Genomic DNA, 15,250 nt, shown 5'->3' with positions numbered 1-15,250 from the left:
TCGAGGGAAAATAACCCAAACAAAAATTTTGCTTTTTTGTCAGCATTCTCCTAGTGAAAAGATACCAAAACTGCATTTTACATTTTTAAAGATAGAGAATGAACACACTTTAATGGACTACTAAAATACAGCTTTTAATAGAGACTATTGCAGTCCCTGTGAAATAAATGCTCTATTAGGAAGGATTTCACCTGCTGCCAACTGCAGACTTTGCCTGGGATTTGTTTACAGCATAACATTTATTTCCAAACCCACATAAATTTGAGAATCACTTAGGCACACATAAGCAACAAATGACATGCCCAAATGCATAACTATATATGAAATTGTTCAGTGGACTGAATGATTTGCTGTAGGTGAGGTCAGAAAGGTTGCCTAATTCTTTGTTGTAAGAACTTACTTTCAGTTGCTTCTGACTTTAATTGCTGTAACTGCAGTGAATGTTATGAGTCTGTCTTGGGCTCTTGTTTTTTGGAAGAAAGCAAAAAGATTTTGCCAGTCTAATGGGGGAGCTACAAAGAATTGCTGAGCATTTTCTCTTCAAAATTTGTAATGTTTTTCCTACATCCTGAAGTCACTGATACCTCAGTTCTTTGGAGCAGGAATTGTAAATTTTGAGAAAATTGAGTCTGCCAATTGAGTCTGCCTTACATCTTGTCAGACCTTCAACAGTTGGCTTTCCACAGCTCATGTTCACTAAACATGCTTGTCTCACTTTTGGGCCACTGACCAGGCTGCACATGAACTGAGCGGAGATTCACGCACCCAAGGGACACAGCTGGACTTTCTCCATAAAGCCAGATCCTGAGTAATCCTATCAATAGCTGGATTGATACAGCATTAGGCTCTCAGGCAGAGCAGGGAGTCTGTCTTATTCTGTCAGGTGGGGCGAGAGGTGGAGGGAGAGGAAAGTGAAGTTTGAAACTGGAGAAAAATCAGATGTTTTGAATAAAACTCGACGACCCATGACAGTGCAGAGCAACAGACTCTGATTTTGGGCGTCCTTGTAGCATTAAAAAAAAAAGAGGTCTTTGCCACAATGTGCACAGAAAATCATCCCCATAGCTTTTGCACTAACACTGTTTTTCTGCCTAAGATCCAAACTTTCCCTAATACTGAGTCACGCTTCAGCAGCATACAAAGCCTAAAACCAAAGTCAGCTACTCTGCCTTTCTCTGAGTGCCTGGAAAATCATTGCAGATGCCATGCTTCAGCACGGTCGTTTGGTTCTCCTCTCTTTCAGTTTTAATCACAGAGGATTCTCTGAATTAGGCTGGGCCTCATGTTGTTGGGACTTCCATGGGTATCACTCCCTTGTCTAAGAGACATCCAGAGGCCTAATGTCTTCGTTCTGTGTGACAGCAAGTAACGCAGGTACAAATTGATTGCTACTAGGCAACACAACAGCTTTACGTGTGTTTTGTTTTAAGAAGTAAAGGAACTCATTTTCTCCAATCGTCTTTCTGGATGCAAGGAAATTTTGGCTATCCGCTTCATATTTGCTATGTAAGTCTACTTGGAAAAGGAAGATGATGCATGACCATCTGCTTTAAGCAATCAGCATGATAGACTCATCAAGCTCTCAGTGATATCTTCAGGCTTTTCTTGAGGTGGGAGTATGCATTAATCAGCCAGACAGCGCCAAGTGCTGCTGCTCCTAAACGAGGTCTCGCAGGGGCACGAGGTGCCTCGGGGTTCTGATTCACAATCCGAGATGGTTTACTTTGGGATGACTGTTCAGGTTAGTGCTCTGCCTCTGCTTCAGGGACAATTCAGTTGCTTATGTAGCAGCTCCTGCGCTGCCACAAATTACAGGTTGGCAAGCGAAGGAAAATTGAAATTGGTGCCAGTGTGCCATTGCAACCGAGCTGTGCCTTGCATCAGTTCAGAACTGTGAAACACTCATTTCACAAGGAGCTGAGCCACCCTGCAGCAGGGTGAGTACCCCTTGCCCCCAAGAAAAAGAGGATTAGGTGGGCAGCTGAAAGGAGAGCTGCTGCATCTGTCCTGTGATAATCTGCCCCGTTCAAGTATTGGAGCCCTGAACTCCACAGTGATCTTCTCCCTCTTGTCTTCTCCCTCGTTCTTTCAGTGTCCAATCCCTCAAAAGCAAAGTGGGTGAGGGAAAAACAATTTCATCCTGGTGTGATGTCATGAGATCTTCCTTAGCCAGTCAGAGATGTCAAGTTCACCACCAAGATCCATTGTCCAGCAATAAAAATGCTTTTAAAAGGGAATTTTTTACAGTGTTCCTCTACTTGTATGGAAATTAGTGGTTGTGCAATCAGAAGATGTTTCTGCCTATGAAGGACCCAAACAAGGACGTGCAGTTCTCAGAAACTTCTGAATGTCTTCAGATTTTAGTAGGTTATTTGTGTTGGATGGGACTCATTGCTCTGACATGTATGCAAATGCAGGTGCATTTTGCATGCAATGACAGTTCTCTCCGGTTACAAAATTTGATCAGGAATGTGTATTTGGTCGTTCTGCTGTTTCATGTTTAGTCTGGGGATTGAATAGTGGCAGTCTCATGTGAAAGGCCTTCATCCCAGTGGGGATTTCAGCATAGTCCCTGCCATGCTTCCAAGTTTCACTGTGCAAGCCCAAGCTTGAACAGCCTTCAGTATGTCCGCTTTTCAAAATACCCTTCTCTATCATTGTCTTCATCACCTTTGTGAAGTATCTGTCACCTTTACGGCCCTTCAGTCCCCAGAGATGGAGTTAGAATGTGGTCTTATGTTCATTTGTGCCTAAATTTGCCTTTGTTTTTCATCTATCACAGTATATCTCATTTTCCTAGGCTGTGACCAACCAGTACAGGGAAACTAAATTTTGAAATTGCCTATAATTCCATTTTATCTAGAAAGAACAAAAACATTTGTCACAGTCTGCGTTTTGTTTGTGCCTTTCACTTCAGCAGCTGAGCTGATAGCCTTCGTTGCTCTGCCTCTAGCTTCCTTTTCTTCAGAAAGGGGGAAAAAGGAGAAAAAGCTTCTGTTTACATGCCTATAACTCAGTACAGGATATTTGAGGCTTGCTCATGTGCTGCTACTGCATTTCTCATTTTTATCCCTTTCTTATCCTGTAATCTGGTCCACTTACCCTTCAGAAAAAACAGGTTATTTACCCTCCTGGAGGAAGCGGCATGGAGAAAAGGTTGTTTTTCCCCCTCCTGCCATATGGAGAAGAGAGAATCTGAGAATAATGCGTGTAAGTACGGCTCAGCCTTTGAAGAAACATCTCACTGTGAGATGGCTGTAGTTGTTCCAGATTATGCTGCTTATAAAAACAAGTGGAATTGTCCCAAATTAGTCCACTGCACTCATGTAAACTGTGACTGATTCTGGTTTCTCGTTGAATGCCAGGCTGTAGGCTGTGGTTGCTCAGAAGCTCTTATGCAATGCCTGTGGGTATTGCAGCGCAGGGGCATGAGCAGCGGGTGAAAAGAACGAGGACAGATGTCTTGGGGTAAATCATTTCTGCCCAGTCAAAGCTTTCAGATAATAAATACAAGATAGGCTCGCTTGGTGACACTGCCCATCCTCAACTTCTGCTGATCTGCTGGGAAGCAAAAGCAGAGCTGTTGCTGTCACCTTTAAAGGCATCCTCTCCTTCTGGAGCTATTATGCCCAGCTGTCTCCAGCTGAAAACACCTTGTAGATGTCAGCGGTTCACATTATCTCTCTCCTGAGAATGCAGTTTCAAGAGGCATCTTTTTGGCAGCCCTACCAGCTGACACAGCTCTTGTTTTACTCTTGCATCACTGCCATAATTGTGCTGGTAAATTATTTGTAGGGATGCCTGATGAGCTGGTTCAGGGAATTGAACTGGTTTTAAATCAAACATTTTCCTTGTATGGCCTTACAAAATGGTTGTAGGAGCACATCTGAGGGAGGATCAACAGTTCTCTGTGTCTTTCTTTACAAGCTCCTTTCTCAGGACTGTCTGTGCTGGGGATCTGAGGGTAGCAGCACAGTTGCTGGTGGATCAGTTCTGTGCTTTCCCATACCGAACAAGGTAATGTTGTTATCCTTAAGGTTGAGGTTTTCCAATTTAAAGAACATGTTGGGCTACAGGGTATCCCAACCTCTGTCCATTGAACAGCCTTTATTAGGAATCTATTCTGGAATTTTGGAGATGCCCATAATGAACCCCATTCCTACCCAGCATCACCTTTTAAAAGTAAAATTAGCAATGACTTTTTGCCCTCCTATATATGCAACGCACCCCCATTCCCACATTGCTCTGCCCCCCTGAAACTCCCATGAGACTCTAATGCTAAAAAAAATTGGCAAAAGTTTTGCAAAGACTATGTGTAGAAGGTTTGCTCAGAAGGTTTTTAGATAGCTGGTGTTTTCATCCTATTGGTGACTCGAGGGAATGTGGGACCGCTAAACCAGGAGGTCTCAGACACTATGCAATTGAATCCTTTGTAAATGCATGGGAAATAATGTAGGTATTTTTGATAAATTTGCCTTTATTTATATTGAACAAATGTAACTTGAGTATAGCTAGTAATTTAAAAGGAAACTGTACTTGAAAATAACACAAATGCTTGCAGGAGGTAAAGAAGAGACTAGCAGGTGGAAGAGTAGAACAGAGAGGGACTGAGGCTGAAGCAAGGGTTAGGTGTGCAAGGAGGAACACAGAAGTAGAGATAATAAGCGTTTAGATTGGGGAAATTAGGTGGGATTGATGTGATGGGAATATTTATGCAGTGCTAAGCCTTCAGTATTACAAGAAGGGCAGAGGATTTCTGAGCTGTATGTTAGGTTGGGGTGTTGAAGAAGAGAGGTTTTTTAATGTGGCTCAGGTTGCTGTAACCACCGAGTAATTAAATAAAAATTCATGGATAGAGACCGTATCTGTGCGTTCTTTCAGTAGCACTATGTGTTTCAAAACACACCTGCCACCTAAAACATGGTACCTGAGGAGCGTGCTTGGGACCAGCTGTGCCAGTAATGGAGAGAAAGTAGCTGTTGGGGCTTGGGGATGCTCGGTTGGGTCCTTGTTCTGCCGCGGGCTTCTGGAGCAGTCTCAGCCTCAAGCAAAATGGGAAGGTTACTCTGAATCGCTGCATCTCCGGTGTGTGTTGGACTCAGCCCATATGGAAATAAAATGGTGTTTTTATTTGAAATGCAGGAGTTTGAGGAGCGTGGTGCATAGTCCTTAGCCAGCACTAAGAACTGGGAGACTGGAGCATCCCAAGCATCCCGTTTTGGACCTTACTTGCTAAAACTGAATTTTTTTACCGAGCTGTTTTGAACAACATGGTGTTTTTTTCCACTGGAGGTCAGAGATATTTTTTTAAGGTCCAGCAGAGGTACGGTGTGAGCTGTATTTCTAAAATAAAGGGCAATGCTGCCAAATTTGAAGTTGTTTTAAAGAAAAAGGCAGCAGAATTTTAAGGAACTGAGACGCTTTTGCTGAAATGTTACCTCACCTGCAGAAAAGGAAAGTCATCAACCTGGTGAAGATATATGTGAGTACTTCAGCTCACACCGATGAAGATTTGCAAAGTTATTGAAAACTTTAAGTAAACTTGTAAAAGTAGTAACATGATTTGACACTTGCAAATAGCAAGGCTGCCAGCTTGCCCACGACAATAAAAGACAAGTTTGGGCACTGAACGATGCATTTTTCTGATCTGATAGCACCTGCCTTTAATCTTTTAAGTAAACATTTTTTCAAGATGTAAATTTTTATGGGATATTTACTTTCTTCAAAATCGATTTGAAATACATGGAGGTATAGTCTTATTTCCGCTTAACCAACCAGTGTAAATCTGCCTTAGAGACAATGATATTGACTTTAATCACAAAACAGGTCTTCCTCCAGTACATGAATGTTTCTTTCAAATGAAAACCGAGTAGAAATTAAAATAAGAATATGCTCGCTGAGGTCATGTTGTGGGCAGTTCGGATAGAAAAGCACAAGTGCAAACTGGTAGAAAGGCAGGTGAGTCTCATTTGAAGAGGAGACGTGCTCTCTAATTGTAAAGTTAAGTTTTTCATCAAATGTGATTGAAAGTAAAGCAGTTGAGGTCAGTGTAAAGATTGAAAATGGGTGTTTTAAACACTAGGTGGTGCCATTGTGTAAAGTTGCCTTTCCTGACGACAGCGAAGGTGAAAACGATGTTATGAAAACTCGGGAGTAAGAAAGCGTACAGAGAAGTTGGCAATTTCAAATGAGAGGTTTGTGGCACAGGACGAGTGGTTTTGTAATATGCAGATGGAGACCGAATAGCCTGGGAGAGAGAGCTGTATGAGTTCGATTATGTTAACCTTAGGTCTGCTTGAAAGTATTTGCCTTTTTTTATTTTATTATTATTTCACATGGGAATAGAGAACTTAACTCATACTATGTGAATCTACGAGCCATCTCCTAGCAGCTTTATATAGTGAATATATCAAAGCAAGCTTCCCTTGTGTTACTTCAAATACACCCTAAAATGCCTTAGGATTAAAGCAATCATCTGTAATACAATATCTGTGGCTCATTGTTGATTGGCTCAAAACATGAAATACAGCTTTTTTTTTTTTCTTTTCTTGGAAGAGCCTATGTGCTTCCTTCATTGTCTACTTCACCAAAATTCTGCATTCCTTGTCTAATCCTGAGATATTAAAATAATTAAGTGGGATAGTCACAGTTTCACTTAATGAAGCATAATTGGGGTTTGGGATACTTTGATATTAAAATTAAAAAGAAAACACAAAAAAATGGCTTCACTGAGCATACGCAGCTTTATTTCTATTTATTGCTACCTGTTTTAAGCAGCAAACGGGGAGCTTGCTTGCCTAAGGACAGTTGGACTGTCCTGCTAACAACTCTTTTAGCGTGCTAATCTTTATCACAGAGCGTGTGCAACCCTGTTTTATTGGACCCGTGAGAAGAGTTAGCTCTGACCAAAGTGATCATTATAATTTGAAGATGTGAAAATTTGATTACATCAATGTTTATTCTTTTAGGTAAAGTGGTTAAAAGAAAATCAAAGTTTTGCAATCACCATTCAGATAGAGTTGCTATATGTAAATGATGTATTATTAATTAACTTGTTGGGAGAAATGTGTTTAACTTTATCCAGCAAATGGCATAGAATGATTGTTCTTATTGAGTCAGATAAAATACATTTTCACGTGCTTTGTTATTTAAATATATAAGGTCCTAATAACAATTTATGTGACCTAGAAAACACCAAAGAGTTGGCATCAATTTTTAAATTACTTCTTTCTTTCCAACCAAGAACCCTGTTCTGTAATAATATCTTACACACAGGGTTGCTTTATTATAGATGTTGCATGTACTTTAACTGCTGTGCAAAGCACCTCTCCCATGTAATTACACAAACATATTCTTAATTAATATGACTCGTGTTAGCGTGATCGAGCAGTGGAATATTTTTTAGGTGTGTTTTGCAACTCTGAAAGAAGGCTGACAAATGAGGAATGTGGTTACTAAATATCGCACATCTCATGAAGAAATCCTCAGAAAGGACAAGGCAGGGACACCTTTACTGACTTTATTGTGATGAATTGTCTTAAAAAGCCCTAGAACATGTGTTGGTGCAGGAATTGCAGTATCCTGTGCTCTTCTTGATCCTTAAGGATCTGTATAGAAAAGTGTTGTCAGATACAAAGAGCGCTTGGGGCAACTGGAATCGTTTGTTTCAATGTGGAACAGCTTGACTATATCAAACTGAGACCCCACTGTATGATAAGGTAACATTTTTTGTGTTCCCTACATCTGTGATTTAACCACCGGCTACCCTGGCAATAGCACTATTATGCTGCTCAGCTCTGTGCTTTGGATCAGTTGCTTTTTTATATGTTCATGCATTTTTCCATCTGCCGATGCCTGGAATACACGCAGGAATTTTAGGACTGGGAATGAAGCTAGGAAATGGATATGGCTCCTCTCCCTATGTCCAGTAATTTTGCCACTCCATTTGGAACTGCTGTAAGACAGCACAGAGGATATATCACGATTGTGATAATCATTAATGCAAATAAGATTGTGCACGTGCGTGTGTAGTCATGCAGAGAGATGGTTTTGGAGCTGTGATTTCATAAAGCTTTTGAAGTTGTGGCCATACAGCTAATGAAGGAGGAGGAGTGGGTAGATTAAAAATAGTTACTTCCCCGGGACATTTAGCTGAAGCAGCTTGATTTGGTAGAGTGCCACTTGAGGGGTAGATCAGCTAGCTGCATGTAGGGAAGCAGGGTAATGATGTGCAACTTGCACGACCAGTTCTGGAAGCAAAAATGAAGTGAGGCATAGGCCACTGTCCATCTCCAAACTCCCTCCACAATATATAGACGGGGCAGTTCGTGGCAGTGCCAGCAGGCATTTTGCCATACCTTCTGGAAGCTCATTACGCTCGCTTGATGCCAGTCAGTTGCAAACTAGTTGAACGTTGAGAAATCTGTTGGGACTGTTGTGGAAATTTCCAATGATTTTAGGGAGGAGAGTGAAGCAGTTTCATAAATAGTGCCCATCCTCTCTCCCCTTCCCCATTACCCAATGTGAACAAAAATGTTGGTGAGAAAGAATACTTTTTAGGATGCCACAAGCAGACAGTGTCACATGTGGACAAGTGGACTCGAGCCCTCCAAGCTACTATTGCCAAGCGTATCAATCGGAGAGCAGGCAAGAGAACAGATGCCAGCAATTTGGTCACTACAAGTAAAAACCCTGTAAGGTGTCTTGATGCTGGAGTATGTTATCCTGAGGCAGGTTTGGAAAACCATTGGACACACCAAGAGGAGATGGCAGTGCTGCTGGTTACCAGGATGGCAACTCTGTCTGGGAATGTGGTGGCGGAAAGGGAACTCTTAACCCACAAACCATTGGGAAGGATGTGCTAGATCAGGCAGCAGGCATGCCAAACTCATGCCTTGTCTTCACCTTTATTCTCTCAGGATCTGTAGATGTGAGGATGGCATGGCTGCTGCAATGGCTGTGTTTCTCACCATACTGAAAAGAGACATTTCTGGTCACCTTTCAGGGCTTTAAAGAGAGAGGTTTCAGCTGGTCAAGACAGTCCCGGAGCTGTGGGGGGCACACAGGTATGCAGACAAGACCTGCTCAGATGTGAAGCAGTGCAGTGAGGGATGAAAAGTGACAAAAAGCCTGACAAATAGGTAGGGATGTGTCTGTAAAGCCAGGAAACCAACAAACGCCCTCTATAAAATTCTTCCCTTGCCAATAAAGATTATTTAAGGTGACATAAAACATCAAAAATTCAGCTCAATTAGAGCCTGAGGACATCACTTTGGGGAGGTCAGCTTAACTGCCCTATCTGCTTGAATGTCTTTTTTTAGACAAGCCCTGTGTTCTGGTGATTGCCCTTCCTCCTAGATGTATGGCTCCACTAGAGCCATACTCATTTGACTGTTTTCCCATGACTGCTCAATAATAGTGCAGAGGGAAACCCACAGAGAATTAATCCAGTCATGGTTGTGCTAATTTCCAAAGAAGCAAGTGAAAATAAGGGGAGTTTGTAATAAATGCAATATAAAACCTGTTTACATGACCGATTCTTATCCCCACCCCCAGCAGCCTGGCCTTACCTCATTCCAGATTCCTGATTCTAGCTGAAAGCATTTCTGTGCTTTCCTGTACCAGAAAAATTCCCTTTTTTTATCTTGGCTATGAAAGACTTGTATGAAAGACCTTTCAGTGGAAAGAGGGAATCAGTCTAAATGTGTTGCTATTGAAAGAGGATGGGTTTATGGTCACGTAGTTTGGTGTTCTTAAGAGGACTATACATTTAATCTTTGATCTAGAAATGATTTTAAGAGTCTGCACATAAGCTAAAAGAAGTCCTATCTAAATGTGCCATCTTCAGCTCCAGGCATAACTGGAAGGATTGGGGTCTTTTCTGAGTGAGTTTTCTCACATACGATTTCACTACATAATTTCAGGGGGCTTTCTCTATCTTCATTTAGCTGGTATATCATTTTCAGAGAAAACAATTTGATTTTTCAGTTCTGTATTCAGGGACAAAGTAGATTGTCCTCTTTGAGGTTATAGTGTCTGTTTAATTATTTCTAGGGATGATGCGGACAGTTGGGTATTCAGACTTCTTCCAATCTGATCTGTGGAAATAGTAATTTCAATAAAGGCTAGGTAAATCTTTGCATATGAAAAGAATGTTACTAAAGAAGTATTTCCCAAATTTTAGAAAATTAATATGGTTTGAAGCAGTTCTCTGACTCGAGGGATTGAGTCACCTCTGAAATGCATTGGAAGCCTGAAAAAGTCTCAGTATATTGAAAGGTCAGCATCATTTTATGTCTTTATGGGCAGTAGCAGACCTCAGATAAATAAAGCATTTAAGCATGTTTAGTACCAGTGAAGCCAAAAATTTATAAACGTGAATTTTAGAAGAAAGAAGCATTTAGAGCAAAGAAGTCATTTTGGCACTTTTTTAAAAACCAAACATTGACCTTGGAATGATATACTAATCTAGGCAAGTGGGCATCTACATTGAAACCTGAAAAATAGCAAGGGCATATTCTTGCAAGTGAGAGTTGAAGAGATGACAGAAACACATCCCCATTATCCCACCCCCCACTTTTCAAAAATGGAGGGCAGTTTCTCTTTGTGGTCCTGGAAGCACTTCCCAGTTTCATTTTTTCCTGGTTAGTGTAACAGGCATCCTCCATCACTGTTAAACAGTGCCTTTGCCACCGCTTGCAGAGGCTTATATTACCCTACTTGTTTTGCCTTTCTGTAGGGATATATGATTCCCATATATATAAGAATCCAGTATATATTCCAATTCTGTCAGACTAATGAGTTTCCTAAATACTGGCTTTTCATCAGAAACGTACCTACGAATGCAGGCTGTTCTTGCAACATGGAGTATTGTTCAACCTGTGCGTTGTGTATTTAACTATGAGAGAAGTCTGACTCAATGTATGTATTATTTTTGTAAAATAGACAATTAACTAAACTCGGTCTTTATGCAGTAAACATGCACTTTGGATAATCTTTTCAAAGAGAATAATGCAGACATTACACCAATTCTGATATGTAGAAGATGATCCATAGGGGAAAAAGATATATGTGCACGAGTCAATTATTTGAGAATAAAGCCCTTAATTTCTTCAGGCTCTATAAAAAGAATTTGGGCATCTGGACATATTTATTTTAGAGATATAGGGGTAAATCTTCAGCACAGAGCATAGGGAGTTAACCATGGAACATTCATTAACGTTAATGGGATTTCTATGGCTAATTCCCCACACACTGGCTGAAAATTTAGCCCAAAGAGATTTGAAAAGTGATGTTGAGAAGCAAGTTGGTCGGTTAGCCTGATTACTTTCATGTTATTAACTGCTCTATCTGCCACTGGCTTTGCATGAGCACTGAGATATACTTAACAGTTACTAATAAAGGACTATATACTAGATACTGATTCTCATATGGAGGTACACTAGTGTAGTTATATGAGCAAATTTTAGAATACTCCTTTGGGGTATTTTCAGAAAAAAAACACACCAACAACCAAACACAGCAAAGCCACAGAATAAAAAGAAATGTATATATATTAAGGCATGTTTTTAGACAGCAGAACTGGTTTGTATTTCTGGTATCTTTAGTATAGCTTTAGCATAAATAGAAAGTATAACTTAAAAAAATAAAATGAATGCTGTATTATTAGGATCTAAATTCAGAGTTGACCAACTCTGAGCAGGGAGTTGGACCAAAAGACTTCCAAGTTCCTTCTAACCTAAATTATTTTATGATTTAGATTTAATGTAGCACTTTTCTTAACACCTTTTTGGACTAGTTTTCTTTAGTAGAAGAAAAGACAGGAAAGTCAGTTTCTGTTTATTGTAAAATTTTGAAGAACGTTTGAAAGCTAGGCAAACTTAAAATATTTCATGTACTAAATTAATATTGTTTTAAAAGGAAATGCAGACTAATTATAAAGGTTTATCAGATTTCTGTTCCTGTTTTTTGCTGTGTTAAGAACATGCAACAGAGATTGTGCTTGAAATGTGAATGTGGGCGTGCATTCATATGTTTGTTCACATTTCTATTTCTCTTGTGCGTTAGCGTAGGGGAGCTATTCCATTCCTTTTGCAGTTATTATTTAGAGCAGTCAATAGTCAGCCATTAGAGGGTGCTTCTGCACCAAGGAGCACGCTCTTCTTAAAACCTTATTTGCTAAACTTTAAGTGAAGAGTCATTTTATGTATCCCAGAATTACCCAATTTCTTCTTTAATTCGCCTGGTGCCATTTTTGGAATTCAGGGGATTAAAATGGGGATAACTATAGGTGATTCAGAGAGGGTGGAATGACTCAGAGCAGTTAATTACTACATTTTGTAATTGTTTATGTAAAAACAAAAAAAAATGTATATAGACCCCATGCAATTGAAAAATGATACAGATGAACATCTGTGCTGTATAGCACTTGCTTACAATATTACTGTCCCTTTTAGAAATGGGCTCATTCTTTGTAACTCCACTGAATGCAGTTGCAGTAGGAATAGTAAAATAGATATAATTCATAAGTTTTTGCTATTTCTAGAAAAGTTAAAACTCTCAGGAGGATAAATGGGTTTTCTGTCTTGAATTCTCATGACCTCACATTCAATAGCAACCTTAAAAATGATACATCTGTGCTGGAAGATAGCAGAACTGGGACCTGGTTTTATAACCATTTGTCTCAGGAATACTGTTTTAAAGTTAGCGCTTATGAACCTTTGAACATTGGTACAAAGTGAGGGAAGGAAAATGGAGGTAGGAAAATTTCTGAAAGAAAATTCTGCCATTACAGAATCAGTTCCCAAGACTGAATAAAAGTCACTACACTTCAAAAGTGGTCCATAGAACAAAGCAGTACCTCTCAGTTATATGCCCAATAATGTTTAGATGATGAGTGCTCAGCAAAGAAATCTACCACCTGCAAATCTTTGTGAAAGCCAGTCCCCAGAGATGGTGACTGAAAATACTCCTGAAATACTGAAAATACTGCTCCCAGAGAACGTGGCTCTCCAGGAGACATCTTTGCACAAATTTCCAGATAGCATAGCTAAGCATTTCTGATATCCAACTGCTTTTGAAAGCTGACAAAGCTTCCAAAGACCTTCTCTAGTAAAATGTTGAGGGACAGCTGGTGGAACTGTCCCTGAGCTCAGAAGGTGGGTAGAGACAGAAGTCTTTTTCAAGAGCTTCTTAAGAAGCCATATGTCCTCCTAAGACTTAAACATAAAAGGTAGCAAAACATCCCTTCGGGCATAAGTATCCAGGTTTTTGTTGCACCTGTGTCTGTTGCTGTGTTTGTGGTACCATCTCTGTGTCAAGGGCTGTGGGTCTTGCTGTCTCCAGTGTCTGGAGATTTTGTTCGATCAGTAAACATTTCTTACATCAGCAAGACCTATTTCATAATACTTTTTTCAACAAGTAGCATAAATCCATCAGTTAATGATGGGAGTAGAGCTACTAAGCTTAGTCATGAAAAGCAAGAACAGATGATAAAACATATTGGATATCTTAACTCATGAGCAAGAACACAAGGATGCACATATTTTGATTATGTCAATCTCATCTCCTTTAAATCTGTCCACTAGGAAAACAAAGCAAACTCTGTATTACAGCTGGAAAAGTAAGGCAGTAAGCCTGAAGCCAGACAGCACATCACCAACATCATCTAAAAAAGTAGATTGTCATTTTTATGGAGAACTAATTTACACTCCTCTCTGTAATTCAAGTACGCATGGGGAAGATGCTGCAAGGTAGTTGGTTGTTTCTGAAGTACCAGGAGTTGACAAAAGTCCATTTTATATTTAATGAAGGTAACAAAACATAAAATATATAAATTCCACAAATGCGTGTTCTTACAGAAATCAAGAACTACTAGCCTACAGAGTCATATGCATGCTTTCAAGACATGAAACTGGGGCTGGTGAAAGAAATTACCTGTATGTCAGCATCAACATCTGGCACATCAAATAAAGATACTGTAATTCTCAGCTTTTTGAGGTGGGTGAAGCTGGTCATAATATCAGATCTACCAGTTTTTATTCAGGGGTGACTGTATTACTAGCCAGAGGAAAATCTTCCATAGGAAGCGTTGGATGACATCCTGGAACTCAATTCATCTTTACCATAAATACTCAAATTTATAGGGATGGTTTGGACTGTTACTAAATCTATTGTAATTTTGTTGTATGACAGGTTTGAGACTGCAACTGTTGCAATTACTAGGCAAAGGCAGCTCCAGGTATCTCATTAACAGCTTGTCTTACTCTGCTCCCATAATAGGTAGAATGAAGTTGGACTGCGCTTTTGGCCCTTGAACTACTTGTATTAATGTAGTTACTTTGGATCCTCTGCATAGTCAATGGAAAGAGGTTGATTGAGCCCATCAGTTTTTTCTGTCATGTATGTGTTCCTGGACAACATTTAACGCTGCAATAGCCAAACGCCGTCATGTTTCTGTCCATCTTACAGAGAGCAGTCTTTAAGGGAAGCTCACACGGTGAGAAAACTGGTGAATAAACCAAGCATCTCTGGTTCATTCTGTTTGGCAGGAAATGTTCCTTTTGGTTTTGGTAACTGGATTCCTAAAATCATCATTTGTTGTCAAAAACACACGGCTTGGCTTGATCTTTCTCTTCTCTCCGTCTTTTCCTTCTGCCCCACCTTGCTGGTAGTGCCTCATACCATGCACTTGACCTGTTTTGTTTGTGTTTTTTTAATAAGGTAAATTTCTGAAACTGGCTCTACCTACGAAACAAGTATTTTGCTCTCATGGCTCAATTTCCTCTCTCCTAAAAGTAATAGAATAGTTCCTAGTTCACTATTAAAATCTGTACCTTTTATTTTGTATATGACCCCACTGCTCAACGTTTTCAAATGTGATTATGAAAATGTTTAAACAAATGCATTTTCTCTTCAAAGTTATTTTCTCTAATGCATATCTGTGTAATTAAAACATAACATAAACTATACTGTAGCATTACAATCAGAAATTAATTATTGTAACATGAAATTTTCATTTTTTGTCTTACTGCAAAGGTGAGTATGGCTTAAAATTGAAAAATATTAGTCCTTTTCATAGAAACCTGTTTGAAGATCATAAGGGAGTACAAAAGAAGAAAAGCTTTTTGTTTGTGTTTGCAATCAAATCTTTCTTAAAAGGAAGTCTGACACATAGGCATTGTAGTGTTTTTTTTTAATATTACATTGAAGAAAGCAAGATACAAGTCTCACTGGATTAGCTGGAATTCAA

General features: G+C 39.7%; 1 protein-coding gene across 11 annotated transcripts in view; it reads left to right on the top strand.

Annotated features, from left to right (window-relative positions):
• Positions 1-15,250, top strand: part of WDPCP (WD repeat containing planar cell polarity effector) — a 150,840-nt gene that overhangs the window by 22,485 nt on the left and 113,105 nt on the right. For 6 of the 11 annotated variants that reach the window (XR_014582869.1, XM_083832218.1, XM_083832223.1 and 3 more), the window contains exon 1: positions 3,854-4,017. The exons of the other annotated variants lie outside the window; for them this stretch is intronic. Coding sequence is in view for 5 of the 6 variants with exons in the window: in XM_083832218.1 (XP_083688344.1) it covers positions 3,869-4,017 (149 nt within the window). In the remaining variant the exon portion in view is untranslated. Of the gene's footprint in view, positions 1-3,853; positions 4,018-15,250 lie in introns of those variants that run through there. 11 annotated transcript variants of the gene reach the window in all.

The sequence above is a fragment of the Anser anser genome (genome assembly GCF_964211835.1).
Source record: "Anser anser genome assembly, chromosome: 3".
In the NCBI taxonomy this organism is placed as follows: Eukaryota; Metazoa; Chordata; class Aves; order Anseriformes; family Anatidae; genus Anser; species Anser anser.
The sequence above is the reverse complement of the archived record's forward strand: the minus strand, read 5'-3'. Positions and strand labels throughout refer to the sequence as shown.